Source organism: Silene latifolia, chromosome 7, assembly GCF_048544455.1.
Source record: "Silene latifolia isolate original U9 population chromosome 7, ASM4854445v1, whole genome shotgun sequence".
In the NCBI taxonomy this organism is placed as follows: Eukaryota; Viridiplantae; Streptophyta; class Magnoliopsida; order Caryophyllales; family Caryophyllaceae; genus Silene; species Silene latifolia.
In genome coordinates this window covers 51,845,185-51,870,227 of record NC_133532.1, presented here as the reverse complement: position 1 = coordinate 51,870,227, position 25,043 = coordinate 51,845,185, and the positions used below count along the sequence as shown (strand labels likewise).

Sequence of the window (25,043 nt, the reverse complement as noted above, 5' to 3'; positions counted from 1 at the left end):
ATATTAGAATTACTTTTAGTTTTATGTTACAAACATTTTACCTTAAGCATTTCAATATAATTTCCATTCAAGTTCATTTACAATTTCAAGTATTGTTCTTCCAAGTTCCATTTCCATTTCCATTGCAAGGTAATCCTATTCATATTTTCATCATGTTCATCATTTCATTTGTCATTAGTTTAGTTCGCATTTTCATCATGTTAGAGTAGTTTCATTTGTCTAAGGAGTAAGGGGAGTCATGCATGTTTAAGTAATATGTAAATGTCAAAATGAGGATAAGTTAATATTGTCTAATTGTTTCTATCACATGTTAGCGCCACAACGTTTAATCTTTGATTATTGGCCGTAATCGTAGATTAAGTTTGTTAATTCATTCTATAAGTCGAGAGGCACGGAATCGGATTAGACTAAGCATGTGTAGTAGGACGACCTAGTCATAAACGAGAGTTTCTCTAGGACCCGGTCTATGGTTGACACTAATATCGTAAGGTGGGTGTCTTTAAACCTAAACATTTATCACAAAATCAACTTTCTAACTTGACATGAGCATTTACATAATTAGCATGTGTGACCCGACCTCCCTAGACATTTTCTTTATTATTGTTTTATCATTACATCAAGCCAAACCAATCAATCAACCGTTAACCTACAGAGATAAAAGTTCAATCCATGACAACTAATTAACAACTCCCGTCTCTCTGTAGTTTAACCCCTACGTACTACATTCATTTGTTTTGCTAGGGTATAAATATTATCTTTGCATAGGTGTGCGATAACCTATCAACGGTCTTTCCCTTGCTCAAATTCTCCACACTCCGGCAGCTGAAGTTGAAAATAAACCACCACTTTCAGTTTGCCAACTCCAAAATAAATCTGGCGGCTGGGATGTTTCATTGGTTCACTCTGTTTGTGGTAATCAGGCAGCTCCTCTCATTCTCTCCATAGCTCTTCCGTCTGAGGACTACCATGATTGTCTTTTTTGGACGCAAACCAAAAATGGCAAATATTCCATCAAGAGTGGCTATGCTTTAACCTTTAAATCTTTATGGACTAGCAATGCGTCTCAAACGGATTTAAATCGTATATCCTCTTCCACTGCTGTCTTTTGTAAGTCAAGATTATGGTCTTTACCAGTTCAGGGAAAGTGGAAGGTCTTCTTATGGAAAATTATGACTAATTCTCTTCCTGTTGGTCATGAAGCAAGAAAACGTAAACTTGACTGGGATTATTCGTGTCGACTTTATGCTGATGTTCAAAGTCCCAATGTTCAATATATGGAAACTATTGATCACCCATTTCGGGATTGTTCCCTTTCCTCGCGAATCTGGTTTGTTTCTCCTTTGGGTATACGTAGTAATGAGGGCTCTAATATCTCTATACAGCAATGGATCATCAATTGGGTTTCTATGTTTTCACTTCAAGAGGCGGTTGTTTCTACAATTTCCATGTTCATGAGTACCCTCTGGCGAATTTGGTGTATGCGAAACAATCAGAGGTTTGCTCATGTGGAAACTGACTTGGTCCTATCCTTGCGTCTAATTTCTGATGAAGTTTCAATGAATTCTGCGGTTATGTGTAATCAATATCAAAACTGTAAACCCTCTGATGATTGTCCTCATGAAGAGGCTCTGGATGCAATTAATATTCGAAATTTTTACCCATGTTACCTCATTGGAACCCATCTCTGTTTGGATTATATTCGAGTAACGTGTGATGCATCTTGGAATACTAGTTTCAAAGCGACTGCGGGTTGGTTGTTTCAAGATAATTTTGGTACTACTTTTCGTACAAGTTCTTCAAGGTTTTGGGCGAGATCTCTTGTCCAAGCAGAAGCTATGGCACTTAAATGCGCAATCTCTGACGCAATTTCCTGTGGTTTTCGTCATATTGAAGCAACTATCGACTGTCTAAGTCTGGTCCTTCAAGTCTGCGGTTGTGTTGCTATGGATCAAGACGCTAAAGCAATTATTTTGTCCTTGCACTCTTTGGTTTTTCACTTCATTGTATTTCGATAAGTCACTGTCCTAAAAATTTTAATAGGCTCGCTCACTCCATCGCTAAATCAGCTATGGTCTGACTCTATTTTATCTCACTGTCAAAAAAAAAAAAAAAACATAGGTAGCACTTAGCACTTAGCACTTAGCAGCTCAGTAGCTGAGTACCCTACATTTGTGATGTAGTAACCCGCGAAACGCAATCTAAACTCCAACCACTCGATAATCAGCCATCATGTCCACCTTCACCTCACTCTCTTCCTTCCCAAAACCCCGCACCTCAACCCACTCCACCCGCACCATAATATCCTCCTCAAAGCCCACCAAACCAAAGCCCACCTCCTCCTCATCGGGCTCATGGGTCAGCCCAGACTGGCTAACCACCCTAACCCGGTCCATAACCTCAAGCAATGACGACTCAAACATACCCATTGCTAGTGCTAAAACTGGATGACGTGTCTGACCTACTTGGTGGGGCCCTATTCTTGCCGTTGTTCAAGTGGATGAACTCATATGGGCCCATCTATAGACTTGCTGCTGGGCCCCGCAGCTTTGTTGTGGTTAGTGACCCTGGTATTGCTAAACATGTGCTTAGGAATTATGGGACTAAGTATGGAAAGGGACTTGTTGCTGAAGTTTCTGAATTCCTTTTTGGTTCTGGTTTTGCCATTGCTGAGGGCTCTCTTTGGACGGTAACCAACTTATTTCTGATTACCATGCTGACTGTTTGATCTAATTAAACTTATGTTCAGCTCAGAAGAGGTTAATACAAGCCTTGTAAGTGTAAAAACTAATCTTTTTTTATAGGCGAGGCGCAGGGCTGTTGTTCCATCGCTTCATAAGAGATATCTATCAATTATAGTTGATAGAGTTTTCTGCAAATGCGCTGAAAGGATGGTGGAGAAGCTGAAAACTAGTGCCTCGAGTGACACCCCTGTGAACATGGAAGCCGTATTTTCACAACACACACTTGATGTCATTGGTCTATCACTATTCAACTACAATTTTGACTCTCTAAATACCGACAGTCCTGTAATTGATGCTGTTTACACCTCACTCAAGGAAGCGGAGGCTCGTTCCACTGACATCCTACCTTACTGGAAGGTGAAACTTTGCTTCTTCTTTAATGCTCATTATTTTTGCGGCAGTCTAACCTGAAAACTTGGTTATTAATTCGCTCAATCACAAATCCATTCATGTTGTTTAGTGTACCCATATGGCCATATTACATAATTGTATCGTAATGCACACTCTACTAAGTGCGTACTGCGTATTAAGATCAAATTCTTAGTGTGGTGCCTACTACTAGTTAGGCAAAAATATTGACCCTTATTTGTGTGTCTGCGGTTCTTCAACAGGTTAAAGCTTTATGTAAAATAATTCCACGACAAATAAAAGCTGAGAATGCAGTTACTGTGATCAGGGAAACTGTTGAAGAACTTATTGCAAAATGTAAGGAAATTGTGGAGGCTGAAGGTGAAATGATTGATAATGAAGAGTATGTCAATGATGCTGATCCAAGTATCTTACGTTTCTTGCTGGCTAGCAGGGTTGAGGTTTGTTTGCACTTTATAATATATCCTGTCTTGTGCTTTATAATGATATTTTACCGTAACATCCTCCATGTGTTTTGCAACTCCTGTGATCTGTATTTACTTCAGCTCTCGGTACCTTTCTCAAGATCAGTACATCATGAATTTAATGTTGCAGGTCTCAAGTATACAACTGCGAGATGACCTCTTGTCAATGCTTGTTGCTGGACATGAAACTACTGGTTCAGTTTTAACCTGGACAGCTTATCTTTTAAGTAAGGTATTTCCTGCATCTCAAGACTAATGAGTTGAATACTCACTCCATTCATTTGGATTCACTGTAGTAGTAGCAATTCATCTGATAGACAGTCTCCTTATTCCTAAACACGGTATTAAATCTTGATTTGAGACTCGATAGCAGACACAATTGATCGTGGCTAAATCTCGCCTATTGCACTATAAATAAGGTAGATAGAGATGGAAATGGTGTAATATTTAACAAAAACTGTACATGTACTCCTTTCACAACTATATGCAATTTTAGTTCATAGTATATAAAATACTGAAATTGTTTTGAAAATGGCAAGTGCAAGTTTATATTATTTTGCCAGCTGTATAATACTAGAGAGTATGTAATATTCCTGGTGATGAATTTAAAAAATAGAAAAGTGCCCTTATAGTTTTTAAGTACTCTATATCTGACTAAATAAACTTTTCCATCTAAATTATCCTCGATATATAAAGATGAAACCACGTCATCAATCCAACTTTTAATTTATATATTTAATAAATTAACTAATTAGACTGTTAACAGTAATATAGAAAGGATGAGTTTGAGTTGGCTGACGGCATTGATGGAGGGAGGTTCTTCTCTCCAAGTTGGGGCATCTCAAAGCAGTATGATCCAACACGAGGGAGGGGGTATGTATGTATTGGGCATAATATATGACTTGGTTGTAATATATTCTTTGTAATCTCTCGCTTTCCTATTCTCGTCACATGTATTATGTATTTGTCCACTGCGTAATGGAAATACAGAGGACCTTCTCGCTTTTGAGAGTACAAATGAGTCACATTTTCAATCAGATAGAACTACTGTAATTTGATCCCTCTGGTTAGTTACGTACATCAGGCAGAAATTTTAATTGGGAAAGGGAAAGGGAAAGAATTACTGCACATTATGGACCAAAAAGAGCAAAAAAAAACACTAATTAACTGCATTTCTTATTCAACAACGAATCATATGAACAGTTAATTAAACACACTAATACAATGAACCAGTGACACTTGCTTAGGAAGCTCTGACTCTTGATGACGGTAGTAAACAAGACTGTACAAATCTATTTGCATACATAATTACAAGTCCGTCTCTAAACCGTCTTTTGCTACTGTACATAATAATGCACATACCTATTTTAACGACCAACACAACGGTAACTATTCTATTATTTTCAAGTGCTTAATTGCTTCACATACCGTTAGGGCTAAATCATCTAGAATCCAGCTTGAGAAGATTTTGGCTTTGTGAGGCATAACTCTATCTAAAACCTTGTCAAAGTAGCTCATTGTTTCCGTATACTTGCGACATCACTAACATGGTATCAATGGCTTTTCAAACTAGGATCTGTTTGATCAAGTCGAGCTGATCTCCGTGAACTGTAATTCCCAGATTTCAATAATATCCCCAATGATGAAGAGCACGCTGCTCGAACAACAGCATCAGTCGAACGGTTCATTTTGCCAACTATCATGCCAAATACCTATACATTCAAAATTTATGAGATACTTCCTTTTAGGTCTCTTGAGAGATAATCTCTCAATAAGTTTATTGAGCGACTATTTTACAATTTTAAGAAAAAATGGTACTAAAAGTAATAAAATAGGTACAAATCATGATTAAAGATAAAATGGGTACATTTATTATGTAAATAGGTACGAAATTACTATGTCACGAACAACAACAAAAGGGTCATGTAACAACAATCAGGGATCAATTCCGGAATTGTTGTACACAATTGAAACAATTGCAGAAATTCTTGAGAACAAGAAAAGAATTTGGACAATTGATTATTAATTGATAACTGATTGTACAGAAGATTACAGAGAGAATGATAGAGGAAATGTAAGTGTAAAAAATGATTGAATGAATTATTCTAAGTGTAGAATGAGCTATTTATAGTAAGAAGAATAACAACTTTCTAACCACCTAGTAACAAACTCCTAACCGTTTTGCTCACATGTCAGTTAGTTAGATGGTTTGTTACAATACATTTCCCTTTCGAATGAAGCTTGTCCTCAAGCTTAAGAAATCTGAAATGCAGGAAACCTCTTTATGAAATCATCTGACAGTTCCCATGTAGCATCTTCAGTAGTGCCATTAGACCATTGCACCAGAAAATATACAACTGCACCATTGCCCTTCCTCACCATCTTCCTCTCCAAAATAGATATAGGTTCTGCCCTTAGTTGTAGGTCGTCATCAAGCATAGGAACCACACTAATGACAGACACAGTACCATGATGTTTCCTTAACTGAGAAACATAGAACACAGGATGAATTTTAGAATGTTCAGGTAACTTCAGCCTATAAGCTACCTTGCCAATTCTTGCAGACACTTCAAATGGCCCAAAGTACCTTGGTGAGAGTTTCCTGTAGACCACTGATTGTTGCCTATATGGTTGTAATTTGACATATACCAAATCTCCCACCTGATATTCTTTGTCAGTGCTTATCACTTTGACTTTTCATCCTGTCTTGAGCCCTTTTTAAATGAAATTTCAACATTTCAATGCATTCCTCCCTAGCATTTAAGCTCCTATCCACTACGGCTACTGCACTATCACCATTAACATAAGGGGTATGCAATTGAGGTGATTGCCCATACACCACTTCATAAGGAGTTGTCCCTATGGCAGAGTGAAAATTAGAATTGTACCACCACTCAGCCAATGGTATCCATTGTGCCCAATCCTTAGGTTTTTCTCCTGTCATGCATCTAAGGTATGTTTCAAGGCATTTGTTAACTACCTTTGACTGTCCATCTGTTTGGGGATGATAAGCAGAGGACATCAATAAATCCACCTTTTGTAGTTTAAAGAACTCTTGCCAGAATTGACTTATGAAGATCTTGTCTCTATCACTTACTATGGACTTGGGGTTCTCATGTAATTTGAAGACCTGATCCAAGTACACCCTTGCCACATCAGATGCCTTGAAAGGATGAGTGAGCAATAGGAAATGAGCATATTTACTCAATCTGTCTACTATAACCAAAATTGTGTCTTTCCCTTGTGACTTAGGAAGACGTTCTATGAAATCCATAGAAATATTAACCCAGATTGCCTCAGGTATTGGTAATGGTTGTAGGAGACCAGCAGGTGCTTCAATAGGGTTTTATTTTTTGACACACCCCCACACTCCTTAATCCATTGCCTCACACTCTTCTTCATATTTTTCCAATAAAACTCGACATTCTCACGTATGTAGCATGAACTCGAGAATGTCCTCCAAGAGAAGAATTGTGCATTAAAGCACGATTTCCAATCTCAGTCAACATCGGGACCTATAACCAATCTTCCTTCCTCACTTTTTTGGTCATTTCGCCATTGGAATTTGGTATTTGATAGGATCATCTTTAAGGTCTTGTATGAGCTGTGTTAGTTCAAGGGTCTGCCAACTATCTTTGATCCTTTGTAAGAGATCAGTTCTCACTTGAGATACTAATATGGTCAATAATTCAGCCCCTCCTACTCGAGAAAGAGCATCAGCTAATGTGTTTTCCTTCCCCTTCCTGTATTGCACTTCATAATCCAATCCCACCAACTTTGGTAGGCATTTGCTTTGAAATGAACTTGTTATTTTCTGCCCCAGCAGGTAGTTTAGTACTTTAAACTGAAGTGATCAGTTTTAATGATGAAGTGTTGGCCTACCAAATAAGGTCTCCATTTATCAACAGCTAATATTAAGGCTAGCAGCTCCTTTTCATATGTATATTAAGACTTATGTTTGTCAGCCAAGGCCTTGCTTATAAAAGCAATAGGATGACCCTTTTGAGTCAAGACAGCTCCTATGCCAATATCAGATGGATCAGTTTCTACTTCAAATTGTGAGTTGAAATCGGTAAGGCAATCTTGAAATTTCGCTTTGTCATTGCTTGTTTCAAGGTTTCAAAAGCCACTTCTGCCTCAGGACTCCATATGTATGCATTTTTCTTGAGTAGATTAGTTAGGGGTTTACTGATGATCCTATAACCCCTAATGAACTTCCTATAATACCCAGTTAAGCCCAAGAATCCCCTGAGTTCCTTAACTGACTTAGGAGGTGGCCATTTGAGCATAGCTTGTACCTTGGTAGGGTCAGTAGCTACTCGTGCAGCAGACACTATGTGTCCCAGATATTCCACGTGATCCACTCCAAAGCTACACTTACTCATCTTAGCAAACAACTGATGTTGTCTCAAAATTCCCAATGTATCTCTCAAATGCACAGTAAACCAATATATCATCAAAAAACACTAATATGAACTTTCTTAAATGCTCACTAAAGATGGAGCTCATCAGTGACTGGAATGTTGAGGGGGCATTGGTAAGGCCAAAAGGCATTACTACAAACTCATAATGCCCTACATGAGTTCTAAAAGCAGTTTTTTGAATATCCTCCGGATGCATTCTAATTTGCCAATATCCAGACCTTAAATCTATTTTGGAAAATATGCATGAACCATGTAATTCATCTAGTAATTCATCAATAACTGGAATAGGGAATTTGTCATTGACAGTATTTTTGTTTAACTCCCTATAATCCACACAAAATCTCCATGTACCATCCTTTTTTTTAACCATAACAACAGGAGAAGAAAATGGGCTTTAACTAGGTCTGACCACACCAGCTTCCATCATTTCCTTGTAATTTGTTCAATGGCATTCTTTTGTATCACACCTGTATGGCCAGACATTAATGGGTGGTATTCCAGGATTGAGGTAAATCCTATGATCATAATTTCTATGGGGTGGTAACTCCTTTGGTTCAATGAATAAATCACCAAATTCATGTAAAACCTTCTGAATTTCAGGAGGTACAGTAGATACCTGATCATGTACCAGTAGTGGTGAGGAAGTAGGTTGAACTTGAATGGCAAAGAATTGACCCTTATCATACTCTCCCCCTTTGCTCAGTTCAGCAACCATTTGCCTACCAGAGATCCACTTTAGGCTGCCTTTTGTGATACCCCTAAGGACCACCCTCTTCCCTTGATACATGAATTCCATCTTCAGCTGGTCAAAATCCCATACCACTAGCCCTAAAGATGAGAGCCATTGGACTCCTAACACAATTTCACACCCACCTAAAGGCACAACCATTACATCTACATCAGTTGTGAACTTGACAACAAAGGAAAGGAATTCTTTAGAAGAAATGGTTGCAGGTCTAAAATATGCAATTTATCTAGGTACGTAGTACTGCCTCTGTCCCAGCAATTTGTTTACCTGTCTTTGTCACAAAGACCAAGAGAGAGATAAGCGTAAAAATACATTTTACCTTCATCTCTTTCCCCTTCCACATGGTCTTCATCTGCCGAATTACTGCCAGCTGCTCCATTTTTCCCCTCATCCCATCCCATCTCTCACCTTTCTCATCCTCTCTTCAACAAGCGAATAATTTAACCCTCTTTCCGTTTCCATTTCCTCCACCTCTCAACTCTGAACTACAAATCGGACATTGGGGTTGACTCTTTTACTTCGAAAATCAGATTAAATAATGTTGATCAAGCTACAAGTTATGGGCTGGCTAATTTATTTCCAAGTCAGCTGTTTGGATCTCTACTGGTGAGGTCAGGGGCTTGGTGACGCAAGGTAGGTTCGGAGATATTTCGGTCTGGTCAAGGCCGCTGGCCTATGGTTGAGAATGCCTCAGGTGGTGGTTAAGAAAGTTAAGAACAAGGTTGCCAAATTTATAAGAATACGCAACATCTGCTACACGATACGCTCTTATAGTGCATCCAGTATATAGATTTTAAGCAAGCGCCATGATCAAACACACTGGAACTCAATCGCGATTCGCTAAGCATTGAGGCAATCCAGTAATCAAAATTTGGGTTAGCGGACGAAGGTGTTGGGGCAAGAGCTTATGAGCAGGGGCGGATCTAGGCAATGGGCTATATGGGCTTCAGCCCTACATAAATTTTGGTTAAGTAGAATTTACTTTGTTGAAACATCAGTTTTCTAGAGTGTCACAGGTGGTCATATGGAAGTTTTAAGGAGTTTGTTAATTCAGGAGGGCGTGGGTTCAAACCTCCCTTACAACATTTTTGTGATTTTTTTATACTCCATATTTTGTATTGTAGTAAAGGTATTAATTGGACCTAAATGCGTAACAATGCAAGTATGGTGACGTTGGGCTGCTAATATTTTATTTTCACGCTTTATAATAAATTTCGAATCATATTTTAGTGAATCTTAATTCTTAAACATGTTAAAGTAAAACTCTATTTCACAGTAACCAAAATATATATCGTTAAGTTGGGAAGTTAGTTTTTCTTGGTATTTTATATTTTGTAAGGCCCTGTTCTTTTGGACTTAATTTCGATTCTAATCGATTCGATTCGATTCGATTGACTCCATTCGATTGATTGATTGATTCATTTCGATTGATTCGATTGATTCGATTGATTCGATTGATTGATTGAATCGATTGATTGATTCGATTGATTGATTCGATTGATTGATTCGATTTGATTGATTGATTCGATTGATTCGATTCGATTTCGGTTTATTTCAACATTACTATTATTATTCTTATTGGTAATCTTATTATTATTTTTATATTAATGTATTTACTATTGTTATTATTATTATTATTATATTATTTTTATATTTATTATATTACTATTATATTTATTAATAATTAATTCGTATTGTTTATATTATTATATTTATATTTAATACATTTATTATTATTATTATTATATTATATTTATTATTTTATTAATATATTTATTATTATTAATATTATTCATAACATATTTATTATTATTATTATATTTAATATTATTGTATTAATAAGTTATTATTTAATATTTATTATTTTATTAATATACTCATTATTAATATTATTAATCACATATTTATTATTATTATTATTATTATTATTATTATTATTATATTTAATATTATTATGTTAATAATTTATTATATTAGACCTATTATTATTATTATTATATTATTATTTATTTTTTAGTTATTATTATTAATATATTATATTATTATTAATAATTTTATCATTTATATTACTAATATACCATTATTATTACTTTATTTATTATTATATTAATATTTTATTTTTATATATATTATTAGATTATTATTATTATTAGATTATTATTATTAGATTATATTAATATATTATTATTGTTAATGAATAATATTATAATAATATTTATTATTATTTTTGGTATTATTTTTATTATAATATTTATTATTATTATTATTATTATTATTATTATTATTATAATCTTTTTATTATTATTTGATTCACTTGATTCGATTGATTCAGATCGATTGATTGATTCGATTGATTCGATTCGATTCGATTCACTCCATTAAGTTGATTGATTTGATTCAGCTCCATTAAGTTGATTGATTGATTTGATTTGATTGAGACAATTTTGTCAAAAGAACAGGGCCTAAGTAGCATATACTCCGTATAAGTGATCGTATGTACGATACAAAACATGCTCATAAGCTGAAAATACCTTATATTTATGTAAAAAATTGCTCCGCGTAGGAACTAAAAAAAAAAAAAGCTTGTCGGTTTTTAGTAAAATTTAGCCCTATGTAAATTCAAATCCTGGCTCCGCCCCTGCTTATGAGGAAACGTGTAGGAAATAGTGGGCCTAGTGAATTACACATGGTATATGCTAAATAAGTGGGTGGTATGGTTAGTCATACAACAAACACATTCCCAAAATGGAAAGGTAAACAAATGGCCGAGACACCCTAAAATAGAACAGTTTTAACATATGACTGTAACGGAAGAAGTACTACTTAAAAGAGAATTAAGGGTAGGCCAGAAGTCATTTGCTTAAAGTACTTGAAAATAAAAAGAGAATAAGGCTAAGCCACAAGCCATTTCCTTGGAAACTTTTGAAATCATAAAAAATTACGAAGCATCATGCCATCAGTGGCATTGGATATACAAAAATTATTTCAACTCTTCATGTCCTGACTCCTGACCTCTCCTAAATAATTTAAGTGGTTGATCATGCCCTCTATGTCATTCACTTAATATATTTTATTTTTCTTTTAACAATTTCAACAGTAGAAATCACATTCAACGCTAGTCAAGCCAATTAACATACTCAAAGCATCAGAAAGTGGCGTACCGTAGAGGTTCTGGCTGGCCTGAACTAGCCAAAGCATGGCAAGTACCTAGTTGCAGAAGAAGCGAGGCAAGAACGGAAGCATAACTTTGTTCAACAGCCTTTTTACCAATTTTTCCACCACCCCTACAAGAGCATCGCATCAGTACCACATTTATGTTGTAAGAATTGGGCATATGGTTCTTTGACATGTTGAATTTGTCACCTGAAGAAAGCCGTAAGAGCAAATATAGCTGCTTGCAATATCTCTTTCTCACTGTGATTGGTAACACCATGACTTGAATAGTCTCCTTTCTCTGAAATTCCACTAATTATTGGAGTGTGATTAAGGACTGACGTTACATGTTCCAAGAACGAAAAAGAAAGTACATTGTGTTGGGAAAAAGCCTGCAATAACGGCCAAAAATGATTCAGAACTTCAAGATGCAAACTATATATTATTAAACAATAGTAACAAAAGGCAACAAAATTACAGGAAAATGGAACAGGTGATCTTTCAGAATCCATTTCTCAGCAATAACAAATAACGTATTTCTTCAACCTTACAATCATCAAAGTTGCATATATGTATGAACATTTTGATCAACTTACACAAAAAGCGTCCTGCATCGGCCAACCACCACGTAATCTAGATATATCTTTTGTGACAATATCTCTTCCAGCTGTAGCCAAAACTTCATTAAAAACAAGGTTTGAACTAGTGTTTTCAGCTAGAGCAGAAATCTTTACAAAATCAAGGATGTCAAAAACAATGTTGTTAAAGCGCTATCAAATAATAAACTATCAGGAAAACAGTATATAAATCTTGGGAGGATACAGCAGTAAGGGTTTCCTGGCGTAGATATTTTTCCGCCACATGGCCCAAGGCAGAGAGCAGGGACTGAGTTGTCCTAAAGGTGAAAACATGCATTAGAATAATCAACAAGGGATTACTCATCATCACAACACAAATATTATCACAGCCCTGATACAAGCATAATACCTTGAAATGTCAGATTCACTCAGCTCATTCTTCCTCCTCGTAACAAACTCGATAACAGCTTGGATAGAGCCTTCAGCCGATTGTTTGACCTTGTCACATATAGCGTTTGTGCAACCATGCAATGCAGCAACAAGCTGAGAAACAGATCAGTCTCAACATAAAAGCTCTGACAGCTTTTATCCACAATCTTATTTTATTACAAGAATGGTTTGCAATGGTGTCCGCATGCTGCGACTCTGGGAGCAGTGGCGTTTCCAATGGGGGTTCATGGGTTTCGATTGAACCCCCATTGGAAAATATATGTAAAACTTAGTCAATTAATAATCACACAAAAAAAAAAGCAAGTTGGTCTGATGGTAAACATCAAGTATAGTCCTATAATGTTGGGGTACGATTCCCACCTATTTCATTTGCATTTTTCCCACACTTCACTAAGTGTTCCTTTTTCATATTTTTGTAAGTTTTCTCTTTACATTTTATCTATTTTTTTTCTGTCTATTTTTCCTTTCCACTCCTCTCTGAAATTTTGGGTTTTATTTTGATATTTGACCGTAGAAATTACTCTATTTTCATTTTTATATCCCCTCCCTATAAATTCATAAAACTATTATCTTCGTTTTTAATTGAGTATAGAAAATATGTGTTCATCCAATATTATTTGTTGATAATTATCTACTACAGTCCTCATTGCAAAACATTGCTCACATTCTTTTTTAATTCAAGGGGATATTTTATCACTCTTAACATTGTCTTTTTATAATGAGGCATAATAAAAAAAAAATTGTGTTAAAAGTCCAATATAAATTTTTCGGAGGTGGTGGTGAACTGGTGATGGGGGTACGTACAAGTAAAAACTCGAACCCCCATTATTGAAACTCTAGAATCGCCACTGGCTGCGAGCGTTATAATCAGTTGAAGCTTTTATGGGCAACAATTCTCTCGCGGAGTTCTCATCCTCTACCGCCTACATCAATATTTTAATTAAAAGCTATAAGTTTACCTTGACTTTTGTATTATGTTTCACTCCCCTTTTGTTTTCACTTTTCCTTTTCTATATTTACGCATTTTGAGGTGTGCAATCACCCATGGACGGTTCTAAAGGATGATTCAAGTAAGCCGACCCCAAATCATTTTGGGATTAAGGCTCTGATGTTGTTGTTGTTGTAGTAGTAACATGGCATTTGATTTCGAATTCTTAATGAGAAAGTAATCTTTTAGCAGATAATTTAGTTTACAGTTATTTGTAGTAGTCAATAGGCTTTTATTTAAAAGTGTACACAGAGGCGGAAAATTATATCTAGCAATTGAAGTTTTAAAATAGCCATGCATGACATCTCATTTATCTTTGTTTTTTTTTCACCCACAAGATAATTGAAAATTATATACAACTAATTTTCAGACAACCAATGTTAACAAAATCTCTGCGTTTAATTTATAAATCTTCTCTGTGGCCTTTTTTATATTCAAAAGTGGTTTGTGATCTGATCAATCAGGCATTTGAAAGTACATCAGCTGTCAGAAACTTCCTAAAACCACTTCTAGTATTCTTCATTAATTAATGTCCCTTTGTACAGTTTTAGAATTTAGACAGTATCTTACAAATAGATGAAGCAAATTGAAGCTTCCAATAAAAAAAAATAAGCCTCGTGTCTGTTTTCTTAATCATAAATGGCTGGGAAGGCAGTAGAGCCTACAAACAGGACAAAGTAGGGCCTGTAATATTGCATCAAGCTAGAAATGCCATAGCCTCAGCCTAGTGAAGATCAGCATCTCTACCATTCAGTTTTTGTGTACGATAGACGGACAGTCCGGCCACCTTAATTTCTATGTGATAAAATTATTACAGTATGATAGGCGCATTTGCCTGAATACCTCCAGATCTCAGTTGTCAACATATGCATTCACACAAGATTAATGGGTATGTGATTATTGCTGAACTGAAGCAAGTTTGATTTACAAGCCAAAATACATACCTCATCCTTCGTCAATAAAGTGCAGAGAGATGAAACAACCCTACTAAATACTTCAGATGGATCAATGGACGCATCCTGCATATGTGATTTGATTAGTGAAATGCTTTGGGTAGCTATTACATATACATTATGCTTAAACATATAAAAATATAAGCTTCAGTGATTGCCATTTCAATATCAACTCACACTTCTTAAAATAGCTATGACGTGCTCCAGAGAAGCCAAAGCAACGTAACATGTTTCCAAATCAGTACCCGAATTGGCATTCGCTGGTCTTATAAGTGAAAGAGATATGCTGAAGAAGAGATCAAGAATCTGTTCATGAAGAAATAAGACAACAAATCGAGGATAACTCAAAATCTGACAAATAATTTAACATGATTATTACAGACCTGAATTGAAAATTTGCGGACTTCAGCATCGGTATCAGCACAGCGTGGAAGATATGTGATGACCCTATCTCCTATAGTCAACGCCTCACGACTAGGTAATACAAAAGCAGCTGCAAATTAAAGAAGTGCTAAATTCACCTTTGAATAATCTTGATATACAGAGTATAATCGAACACGCAGTTGTTTTTGTGCCATGACATTGATTATTTCTACAAATGAAAAAATAATGACATAAAGACAGCAATTCACAAGTCACGATCATTAGCGTTGTTGAAAAGAGAAAATTTCTTTAAAATCCACAATTGTTGAATCCAAATGTAACAGCCATACAGTGATAGTTAAAAATTCAAGGATATACTTCAAAATGATGTAACACAAGTCGAACAGTTCACACACCCTGAAATTCTGCATCAAACTAGTGATATACCAGTTCCAGTAAAAGACAGGAACTTATTAACAAATGGAATTATCTCATTTTGTTGTTGCCTCCAATAATATTTCTCTTTTTCATTGTCAAAATACTAGAAATCTACCTAGTTGACTGGCCTTTCTCATTCATCCATCTACCTAATTCACAGTTAAACTCACAAAGTGGTAATAGTAGGCCGTATAAGTATAGAACAACAACAACAACATCAGAGCCTTAATCCCAAAATGATTTGGGGTCGGCTGACATGAATCATCTTTTCGAACCGTCCACGGGTGAACGCACGCCTCAAAATGCGAATAAAAAAGGGAAGATGAAAAACAAAAAGGAAGAACGAAAATGTAATGGAAAGTCAAGGTGAACTTAGGGGTTTTAAAATCGAATTCCGTCTTTCTTTTATAAAAACTTAAAATTTAAATCGAGAGAAAAGATTAAAACGATTTTTAAAAACCGAAATAGAGTTAAGGATCCGGAATGAACCAGGTAAAATCCATAAGAAAGTGGTTGGTGAAAAAGTGTAATAAAGGAGAGAAAAATAAATAAATTAATTTCTTTAAATTAAATAAAAAACATTAAATCTGTCAAAAAACATCAAATACTAAAAATCCACATGTATCCTTTCCCTCCATTGTGCCCTCTCCGTCACCATACTCTCCTCAAGCCCCAGAACTCTCATATTGTGCTCTATCACTCTCAACCATGTCTGTCTCGGTCTTCCTCTGCCTCTAGGGACCTTTTCTTTTCTCCAAGTCTCCCGCCCGCCTCCTAACTGGTGCGTCCATAGGTCTCCTTCTCACATGGGCAAACCATCTTAGTCGGTTTTCCATCATCTTGTCCTCTATTGGCGCCACTTTGACCTTTTCCCTAATCACCTCATTCCGTAACCGATCTTTCCTTGTATGTCCGCACATCCACCTCAACATGCGCATCTCCGCCACACTCATCTTTTGAATGTGACAATGCTTCACGGCCCAACACTCGGAGCCGTAAAGTAGGGCAGGCCTAATTGTCGTGCGATAAAATTTTCCCTTTAATCTTTGGGGCATATCTTCTTGTCCCGATGGTATTCCATCAACTGTCTCATGATAAAAATCGCATCCATAGTCGATCTCCCGGGCATAAATCCAAATTGGTTTTCCGAGGTGTCTACAAATCTCCTAAGCCTTTGCTCGATTACCCGCTCCCATAACTTCATCGTATGACTCATAAGTTTAATTCCCCGATAATTGGAACACTCTTGAACATCACCTTTGTTCTTGTACAAAGGGACAAGAGTGCTTCTCCTCCAAGCCGATGGCATCTTGTTGCTCCTCCAAATCTTGTTGAAGAGCATGGTTACCCATTCGATCCCTTTCTCCCCGAAGCACCTCCAAACTTCTATGGGTATACCATCCGGTCCCTCTGCTTTCTTTGACCCCATCTTCCTTAACGCCTTTCTAACTTCACTCTTTTGTATTCTACGCACAAATTCCCAATTAACCATGCTTGGTGTTACCTCTACATCCCCAAAACCTTGTTCCTGATGTCCATTGAATAAATTATCAAAGTAAGAACTCCATCTAGCCTTTATTTCGTTATCCTGAACCAGAACCTTGTCGTCCATATCTTTCACACACCAAACACTCCCAATATCTCTCGTCTTTCGGTCTCTTATGCGAGCCAGTTTATAGATATCCTTCTCTCCTTCTCTCGTGTCCAACCTGGCATACACTTCTTGGTTAACTTTTGCCCTCGCATCCTGTACGGCCTTTTTAGCGGCTCGTCTAGCCTCCTTGTACTTTTCAAAGTTCTCATCACTCATGCATTTCCCTAGCATTCACGTTTAGTCTTTATCGCTTGTCTCACCACATCGTTCCACCAAGATGTGTCCTTACTTGATGGTCTATTCCCTTTAGATTCCCCTAACACCTCCATCGCCAAATCCTTTACAACATGCTTCAATTTATCCCACGTTGCATCAATATCTTTCTCCTCGCAATCAGACATTAACCAGTATATATTTATGCCCAAATTAGCCTTAAAAAGCATTCTTCCAGTTAGTGGAATGAGGTAAATATAGCTGATACCTCCTAACTCCTATAGACTCTACAGCTCATGAGGCCAAAGTCTTACCAACTTGAATTAAGAATGTTTCTATTTTCTAATTCTATTTTTTGACGATACAGTTGCACCCAGATATCACAAAGATAATCAGCACCGTGTACAAGTAAAACAAGAAAGAGTGTGAGATCATTGCACCATTCAGAAGCATAGCTAATGGGTGATATAACCCTAATTTCCAAAGAGACTTCTTAATGCTAAAAGATATAAAAGCACTGGTGACAAACCGATGATCAACCTGATTTTTACTGCCCCAGGAAAGTAAGGGAATAAAAGAGTGGTTAATCCTTCCAATTTGCACAGTGTTAGGTTACATACCACAAGAGCATCTATTCGAGCCTCAATTACACTGGAGGGTGCATATTTTGCGGCATATCCGTACATCAGAGCTAGAGCAGCATGTATATCGTCTGAATTTTCCGCTCGAGATCTATCGCTGAAGTAAGAAATTAGCCTGAAACAATTAAAAAAAAAGTTAATAACTATATTGCATTTGAATATCTCGACATAATCAGACTCGTGCATTGAATAAAAAATACAGCGAAAATAGACAATAATGTTTAATATCACAAAACATTCCATCAGTTCATGGAACACTCAATGTATGATTTCACAGCATTTGCGAGAAAGGGCCATTCACAGGGTTTGCCAGGAAAGTATGAGGGCATGACAAAAAAATTTAGCAGAAAAGCCCTGATCTGTATGGCAACAATTTGTAACAGACGGCTTAAGATCCATGACATCGAAGGTTCATAACAAATGGGTTTATGTCATTCTTGTGACACACGAGGGAGTGAAAGGAAATACAAATATCATGTCTATCTAATTAACTCTATATCAGACAGGCTACTTTTTCTTGAAGGGAAGATATTGCCTTATCCTCGATTGTTAGAGTGAATAAAGCAGTATAGTGTATCATGTGTCCATTACCTGAATATCATAGATAGGATAGAATACTATGAAAGTTTATTAGACTTGCGCCACAACAGTGAATAAGAATTCTTCTAGTAATTAAACCGCAGCAGATATAGAATTCTGCTTACATTATCTGTGCTTAATGTTTGCATATCATAGAAGGTTCGAGACAATAGGTCACATTTTGCAAAAAGAATGATTATACCATGATTAACACACCACACCATCTATGCAGGCAGGAGTTCTAGGAAGCATAGCTGATAGATTAGAAAATAAAAATAAAAATAAAAGAACCAGATAAACCTCTGAAATATACTCTGACCAACATTGTCAAGAATCTCTTTCAGCTTCTCCAAGATCATGTCCAAGTGTGATGCTGCTACCTGGGAAATAGTCTCAAGTAAGAAAATAAACACATAAACCACTCCAACAGCAACAACTACCCCATTAAATTACCGCAACTGCAGGGGTTAGAGAGATCAATGGTAGCAAAGTGGCTATCTCCAAAATCATTAACACAACGTAGGGAAATGGAAGTCAGGCAATAAATGAAACATAAAAACAAATGACTTACCAATCCCATAGCCTTTGCCAAGCCAACCCTGTTAGTTGGAACTGCAATATCCGCCTGTTTGTACATCAAGTCAATTTTATCACGAACATAGACCTTGTCAACAACTTTCTGAAGCAGGACACCCAGGCACCTGAAAATGAAATTATCAATGATCATCGAAAACCTCGAAATTATTTGTAACCAAGAAGATCTAACTAAAGAGGGAGGAGTTCCCAAATTGTTAATATCTATTGGCAATAATGAGTACAAATTTTTAAACACGTTAAAATTTTTCCCAAAATGATACACATTGGCAACAGCTTGAAAGCAGTTTAAAAAAAAAGTATTATGTGCAAACTGTGGGTATGCATGTGTGTGTTAGTAAGTATAGTCGTATAGAGAGATGGAGAAGAAAGTACACGCCTCTAACCCCCAATCCATTCTAAGAAACTCTAAGATTCTTCGAAGAGAGTAAGATATATCATCTACCAGATACAAGATATCATCACCATTTCACCAAGCTAACCGGCTAGAGACTCTACCTAGAACCTCAGAAGCCTGCAATGCATCCTCTTCCGAATGATCAGATAAATTCAGAAAGGAAACATCCCACACTATCTAACTTTAATTCCAAGACACCAAAAAAATTAAGTTCCAAATAAGGGGGGAAAACCCTAAGGCATTTACCGGTGGAGCAGTGCAGAATGCTCATCGTCAGAAGTATAGAGATCATATTGTTTAGCAAAAGTGTCTCCCAGAATGATTATCCAATCCGCATCCTGGCTCACGTCCAGTGTTTCTGCAAGAAACTACCAAGTAAAAACATTATCGGGACACTATCACCCAATTTTTTGTAAACTTTCAAAACCAAGCATAAACACAAGAGCAGAAAAGAAATGCCTACTGGTACCAGTAATTAATCTCAGTATGCACTCACCAAACAAATATATCACGCAAAGCTATAATCTCAAGAAAAGAACATTCGCAATGCTCTGAGAAAGACAAAATGCAGTTTAAAGTAATCAACACTGAAGTTCAGAGCTTCGGAAGACGGGGACTGTATGTAGACTAGAAACAGAATTCATAATTGATGATTACACAACTCCAGTAACAAAAATCTAATAAGCATACTAGTTTCACTTACACTAACTATCATGTCGTCCCAGGTTTCCCGGCATGACGGATCCTGCTTCAAGTCTTCTGTATCGCTAACATAAGCCTTCATTTTTGGTATCTACAGCTTTCAGAGATGAGAATCAAAGTTAATTTTTCCAGCCTATGCCATCGCAACTTTAAGTCCGTAACTAAAATAGTAAAATAGAAGAGAACCACTGAGCTGACAAAAGTTACTTTCCAAGGACATTTATTTCTGAAGTGGACAGTGGTTTCTGAGATAACATGTAGCATATGATTTAAGATAGTGCTCCCATTATAATGTATATATGGACAAACTGATGAAAATCGGAACAGCTACTTGAGTTTTAAAATTATAAAGAGTAACTAGAACTTCAAGGCAAGCTAAATTTAGTCTTATCAATCTTCTCATAAGAACAATATTTGTGCTGAAAATCAAACGAGCACCAAACAAATATTAAAAAAAACGAAGAGTATTACTATAAGTGAAACATGATACGACACCACAACAAAAATGCCTCAAAAGCCTTCATCTTAGGCGGGCTAAACTGGTGATGGGGGTCGGACGCATGCAGCCTTAACCTTGTACTTTCATATGTTTCTAAAACGGACAGGATGTTTATGATGAGACAGTGAAATTTAAGCGAACCGCTTACAGTGAGCCATTAACCTGTGGTTGCGCAGTTCACAAGAGAGTTGGAATCCATCCAAACACGGAAGCATGAGCTGAGGGATGAGGAACAACCACACATATAAACCACTCTCGCTTCTTGTCTTATTATGTTCCATTTGGGACACTTGAACACATAAAAGACACTCAACACTATCCCCCTCACTTGGGTTCCTTCAAACTCTCCCTTGTGTTCCTTACACTAGATAGTCATGACATCCTCCATTCATCATGGTCCATCTGATCCCCATTGGTGAATCTCACCGTTCACAGGTCATGGCAGATTAACTCTCTAAAAGCTTAAGTGTTAATCTCTACATACAATTGTCCGAACCTTGAGGACCACTGACAGTGTATATGATTTCGAACTTTTATTAAGGGATTATTTCATACTCTACATGAGAACATTATAACTTTAATCTTGTATTCAAGCTCCTACAGTTTAACAATTACTATGTCTTGAATAATCACAACAGTATCATAATAAATATACCTCATCTTGCCAAAATAAACTGACATTCTTCGGAAAGAGGGGTGCCAAGAAATTAAGGACCTGAAATATGAATACAACATCAGAGCCTTAATCCCAAAATGATTCAGGGTCGGCTGACATGAATCATCCTTTAGAACCGTCCACACCTCAAAATGCGAAAAAATAGAAAAGAAAAATTGAAAAACAAAAGGGGAGTGAAACATAATACAAAAGCCAGGTAAATTTATAGGTTTTAAAATGGAATTCCAGATTTTTTTGTCCCACAATAGTATGAATAAATGGAAAAAAATTACTTCCTCATTTTCTTTTGTCCCATAATAGTATATCACGCAATGTAGATAAAATGGTTTTGCAAAAAAACAGATTTGCCATAAAAGATAATTAGATAAGTTTAAGAGGATGTATATGCATCCCTGAATTTGTTACATCCGACCTAAATAGTCAAGACTTACGAGCTACGAGCTAAGAGGCGCCGCAACTTGAAATCATAATAAAGCTAAAGCACCAATAATTTCGATGCACTTCACATACATGAGGCTTGATCATATGCTAGGTCGTAGCTATATAAACACAGCATAAGATAGGTAAAGATCGTATAGCATGAGGTAGGTAAAGATCGCATAACATAAGATAGGTAAAGATAGCGAAGATATACAAGGTTTACTTTACCTCAGAGATTAAGAAAGGTAAAGGCCATAGACACTGAAGACTAGCCGAGGTGCCCAAGGTTTACTTTACCTTCGAAGTCATGGCGTAAGATGAGGTGTGCTGGTTTGATTTTTAAGTAAGGTATCATGTGGAATTTGTAGAGAATATATGGCAAATAATATCTTAGCATAGAATATTTAGTCTATCTTTTCATTATAGAAATTATATTATTGTAATTATCTCTTCCTTATTTACTTGATTGTAATTATGACAATTAGGTTAGTTTAGCACTTGGTATATTAGTATATATATGTACAATTATCATTAAGGTAATGTATGCAATTCAATACAAGTTATATACAACCTTTACATGGTATCAGAGCCTCGTGCTCTAGATAGAGGTTAACCCCTCAGAGTAGATCCTAATTTTTAGGCGCTAGCAAAACCACCCTCCAAACCCGACTTTGCTACGTCCAAAAACTGTTAACCCTCTTCCGCTGCCACCACCCACAGAATTGCATCAAACCCACAATCGATATTTCAACCAGCACTCTCTTGGTCACCACTTAATTTTGGCCATAACTGTTAAAATTCGACAAGACTAATATTTAGCCACCGTCAAAATCTGGCCAGAACTCATCTACCCATGTCACAACTCACAAGCCTCTTGGCCACTAAACTCACAAAAACTCATCGCCCTTTTAGCCACTAACCTCTCAATCACCATAAAAACCACTCAAATGTGATCTTTACAACATGATAACCAAATTTTTTTTTTTCTTCAATTTGTGATATGTCTACAACCCTTGTATTACCGCAAGAAATCACATCACCACTTGACAGTTCAAATCTAGAACTTTTCTTAAATCACAGCCCTCAATTTCTCTACCATGACAACATCCTGAATTGTCATGAGACCTCTGACCAAGCCGGCCTTTTCTTTTTAACTTTATCGTTGTCCTAGACACTCCTAAAAATTTGACCACAACTCGCTCGGTCAAACCCTCAAATCTCGCAAAAAAAAAAAAAAGTTGCCGGTTTCGTGAAACCCAACTCACGTAGGGTCAAACTAAAATCACCTTTTAATCCTTAAATCCTCATATCACTTCACCATGGCTGCCCACCCATATAATTCTTCTACAAATTCTACCCACATGGTCAAAATAAAACACAGTTGCACAATAAACCTCTCGTAAACCCCACCATTGTTCCCACAATCAGTAGCTGCAATGCAAACCCATCAAAATCAAAATTAGAGAACCGCAAAAATGAACAATGCTTCAGACACAAGAAGAGAAAATCCACCAAACCTCCATCTCCGGGATAGTGATTGTCAATAATAAGAGACCTTTTTCGCAGGTTGATCTCAATTCCATCATACCCACCATTCCGATTCTCACCTGATAAGCATACAGAACATATCAAAAATATTTGATAGACAAAAGGAACACAAAATTTAAAGAAATTCAAGAACAGAGAGAATGAATTGGAAAACTAAATGTTATTGATTGATTATCAAACGTGATACAAGGTTCCTAATATACAACTCCTTACTCCTCAATACGTGGGATATGAATAACATAATATCCTAAATACAAGGCAACTGAATAACTATCTATAGCATGATATAATAATCTTCCTAATTATATGATATATACAATATATCACAATATCACATAATATATCTCATTACTCCCCTTCAAGTTGGAGCATCCGGTGACCCAATGCCCAACTTGCCTTGAAGATATCGGAACGTATTTCCGGCCAAAGCCTTTGTAAACAAATCGGCGATTTGCTCTTTGCTCCTTACAAAAAACGTTCTAACCGTGCCCTCCATTATATGGTGTCGGATAAAATGACACTCTACTTCGATGTGTTTAGTTCGATCATGTGATACCGGATTCTTGGCTATCCGTAGAGCCGCTTGATTATCGCACAAAAGTGTCATAGGCTTGTCATGACTCACGCCTAATGAGCTCAAGAAGGATTTTACCCATAACACTTCACTAGTCACTGCTCCTAAAGCTCGATATTCCGCTTCCGCAGTCGACTTTGCAACTGTGGACTGTTTCTTTGCTCTCCATGCAATGGGCGAGTTTCCTAGGCATACATAATAACCAGAAATCGATTTACCACTAAGAGGACAATTTGCATAATCCGAATCCGAATAACCTCGCACTTGTAAAGTACAATTTCGGTCTATAATGATTCCCCTGCCTGGTCCGCCTTTGATGTACTTTACAACTCTGTAAACTGCCGCCAAATGTTCCCGTCTCGGAGCATGAACAAATTGTGATAATATATGGACGGCATAAACCAAGTCGGGTCTTGTAATAGTCAAATAAATTAATTTCCCAACTAATCTTCTATATCGTAAAGGATCATGTAAAAACTCCCCTTGAGCTAAAGCCAAGTTGTGCTTTGGCTGTATGGGAGTGTCAACTGGTTTCGCACCTTCCAATCCCGCTTCTTTTATAATATCCAGTGCATATTTCCGTTGACAAAGAAATAACCCTCTTGAACCTTCTGCAACTTCAATTCCTAAGAAATACTTAAGTTTTCCTAGGTCCTTTATTCCAAAACTTTGATCCAAAAAATTCTTGAGACGCGTACTAGCCATGGCATTGTTACTCACAATTATCATATCGTCTACATAAACTAATATGCCAATAAAAATTCCATCTTTATTGTAAGTGAAAAGTGAGTAATCAGCCAACGACTGATGGAAACCGTACCTTGTCAATGATTTGGTCAATTTCTCGAACCAATTACGTGAAGCTTGTTTCAACCCATATAAGCTTTTCCTTAACTTGCAGACTTGATTCGACCCACTGGTTTCAAAACCCGACGGC

The 25,043-nt window shown here is 36.6% G+C and overlaps 1 protein-coding gene and 1 pseudogene across 1 annotated transcript; one reads left to right on the top strand and one right to left on the bottom strand.

Moving 5' to 3' along the window:
• The first annotated feature begins 2,389 nt into the window (after nucleotides 1-2,389).
• LOC141591078 (carotene epsilon-monooxygenase, chloroplastic-like) lies at nucleotides 2,390-3,845 on the top strand. The gene is made up of 4 exons (XM_074411521.1): nucleotides 2,390-2,686; nucleotides 2,802-3,098; nucleotides 3,353-3,550; nucleotides 3,705-3,845. The coding sequence occupies exons 1-4, from the start codon at nucleotides 2,405-2,407 to the stop codon at nucleotides 3,828-3,830; spliced, it is 903 nt and encodes a 300-aa protein (XP_074267622.1). The 5' UTR covers nucleotides 2,390-2,404; the 3' UTR covers nucleotides 3,831-3,845.
• An 880-nt stretch (nucleotides 3,846-4,725) lies between these two features.
• Nucleotides 4,726-25,043, bottom strand: part of LOC141590077 (protein SHOOT GRAVITROPISM 6-like) — a 28,144-nt pseudogene continuing 7,826 nt past the window's right edge.

Bases quoted from the DNA above. Each gene is read 5' to 3' on its own strand.
- LOC141591078 (XM_074411521.1), top strand. From the start codon at position 2,405: ATGACGACTCAAACATACCCATTGCTAGTGCTAAAACTGGATGACGTG. The intron at 3,099-3,352 runs GTGAAACTTTGC...GTTCTTCAACAG, and splicing joins ACATCCTACCTTACTGGAAG to GTTAAAGCTTTATGTAAAAT. The intron at 3,551-3,704 runs GTTTGTTTGCAC...TTAATGTTGCAG, and splicing joins TGCTGGCTAGCAGGGTTGAG to GTCTCAAGTATACAACTGCG.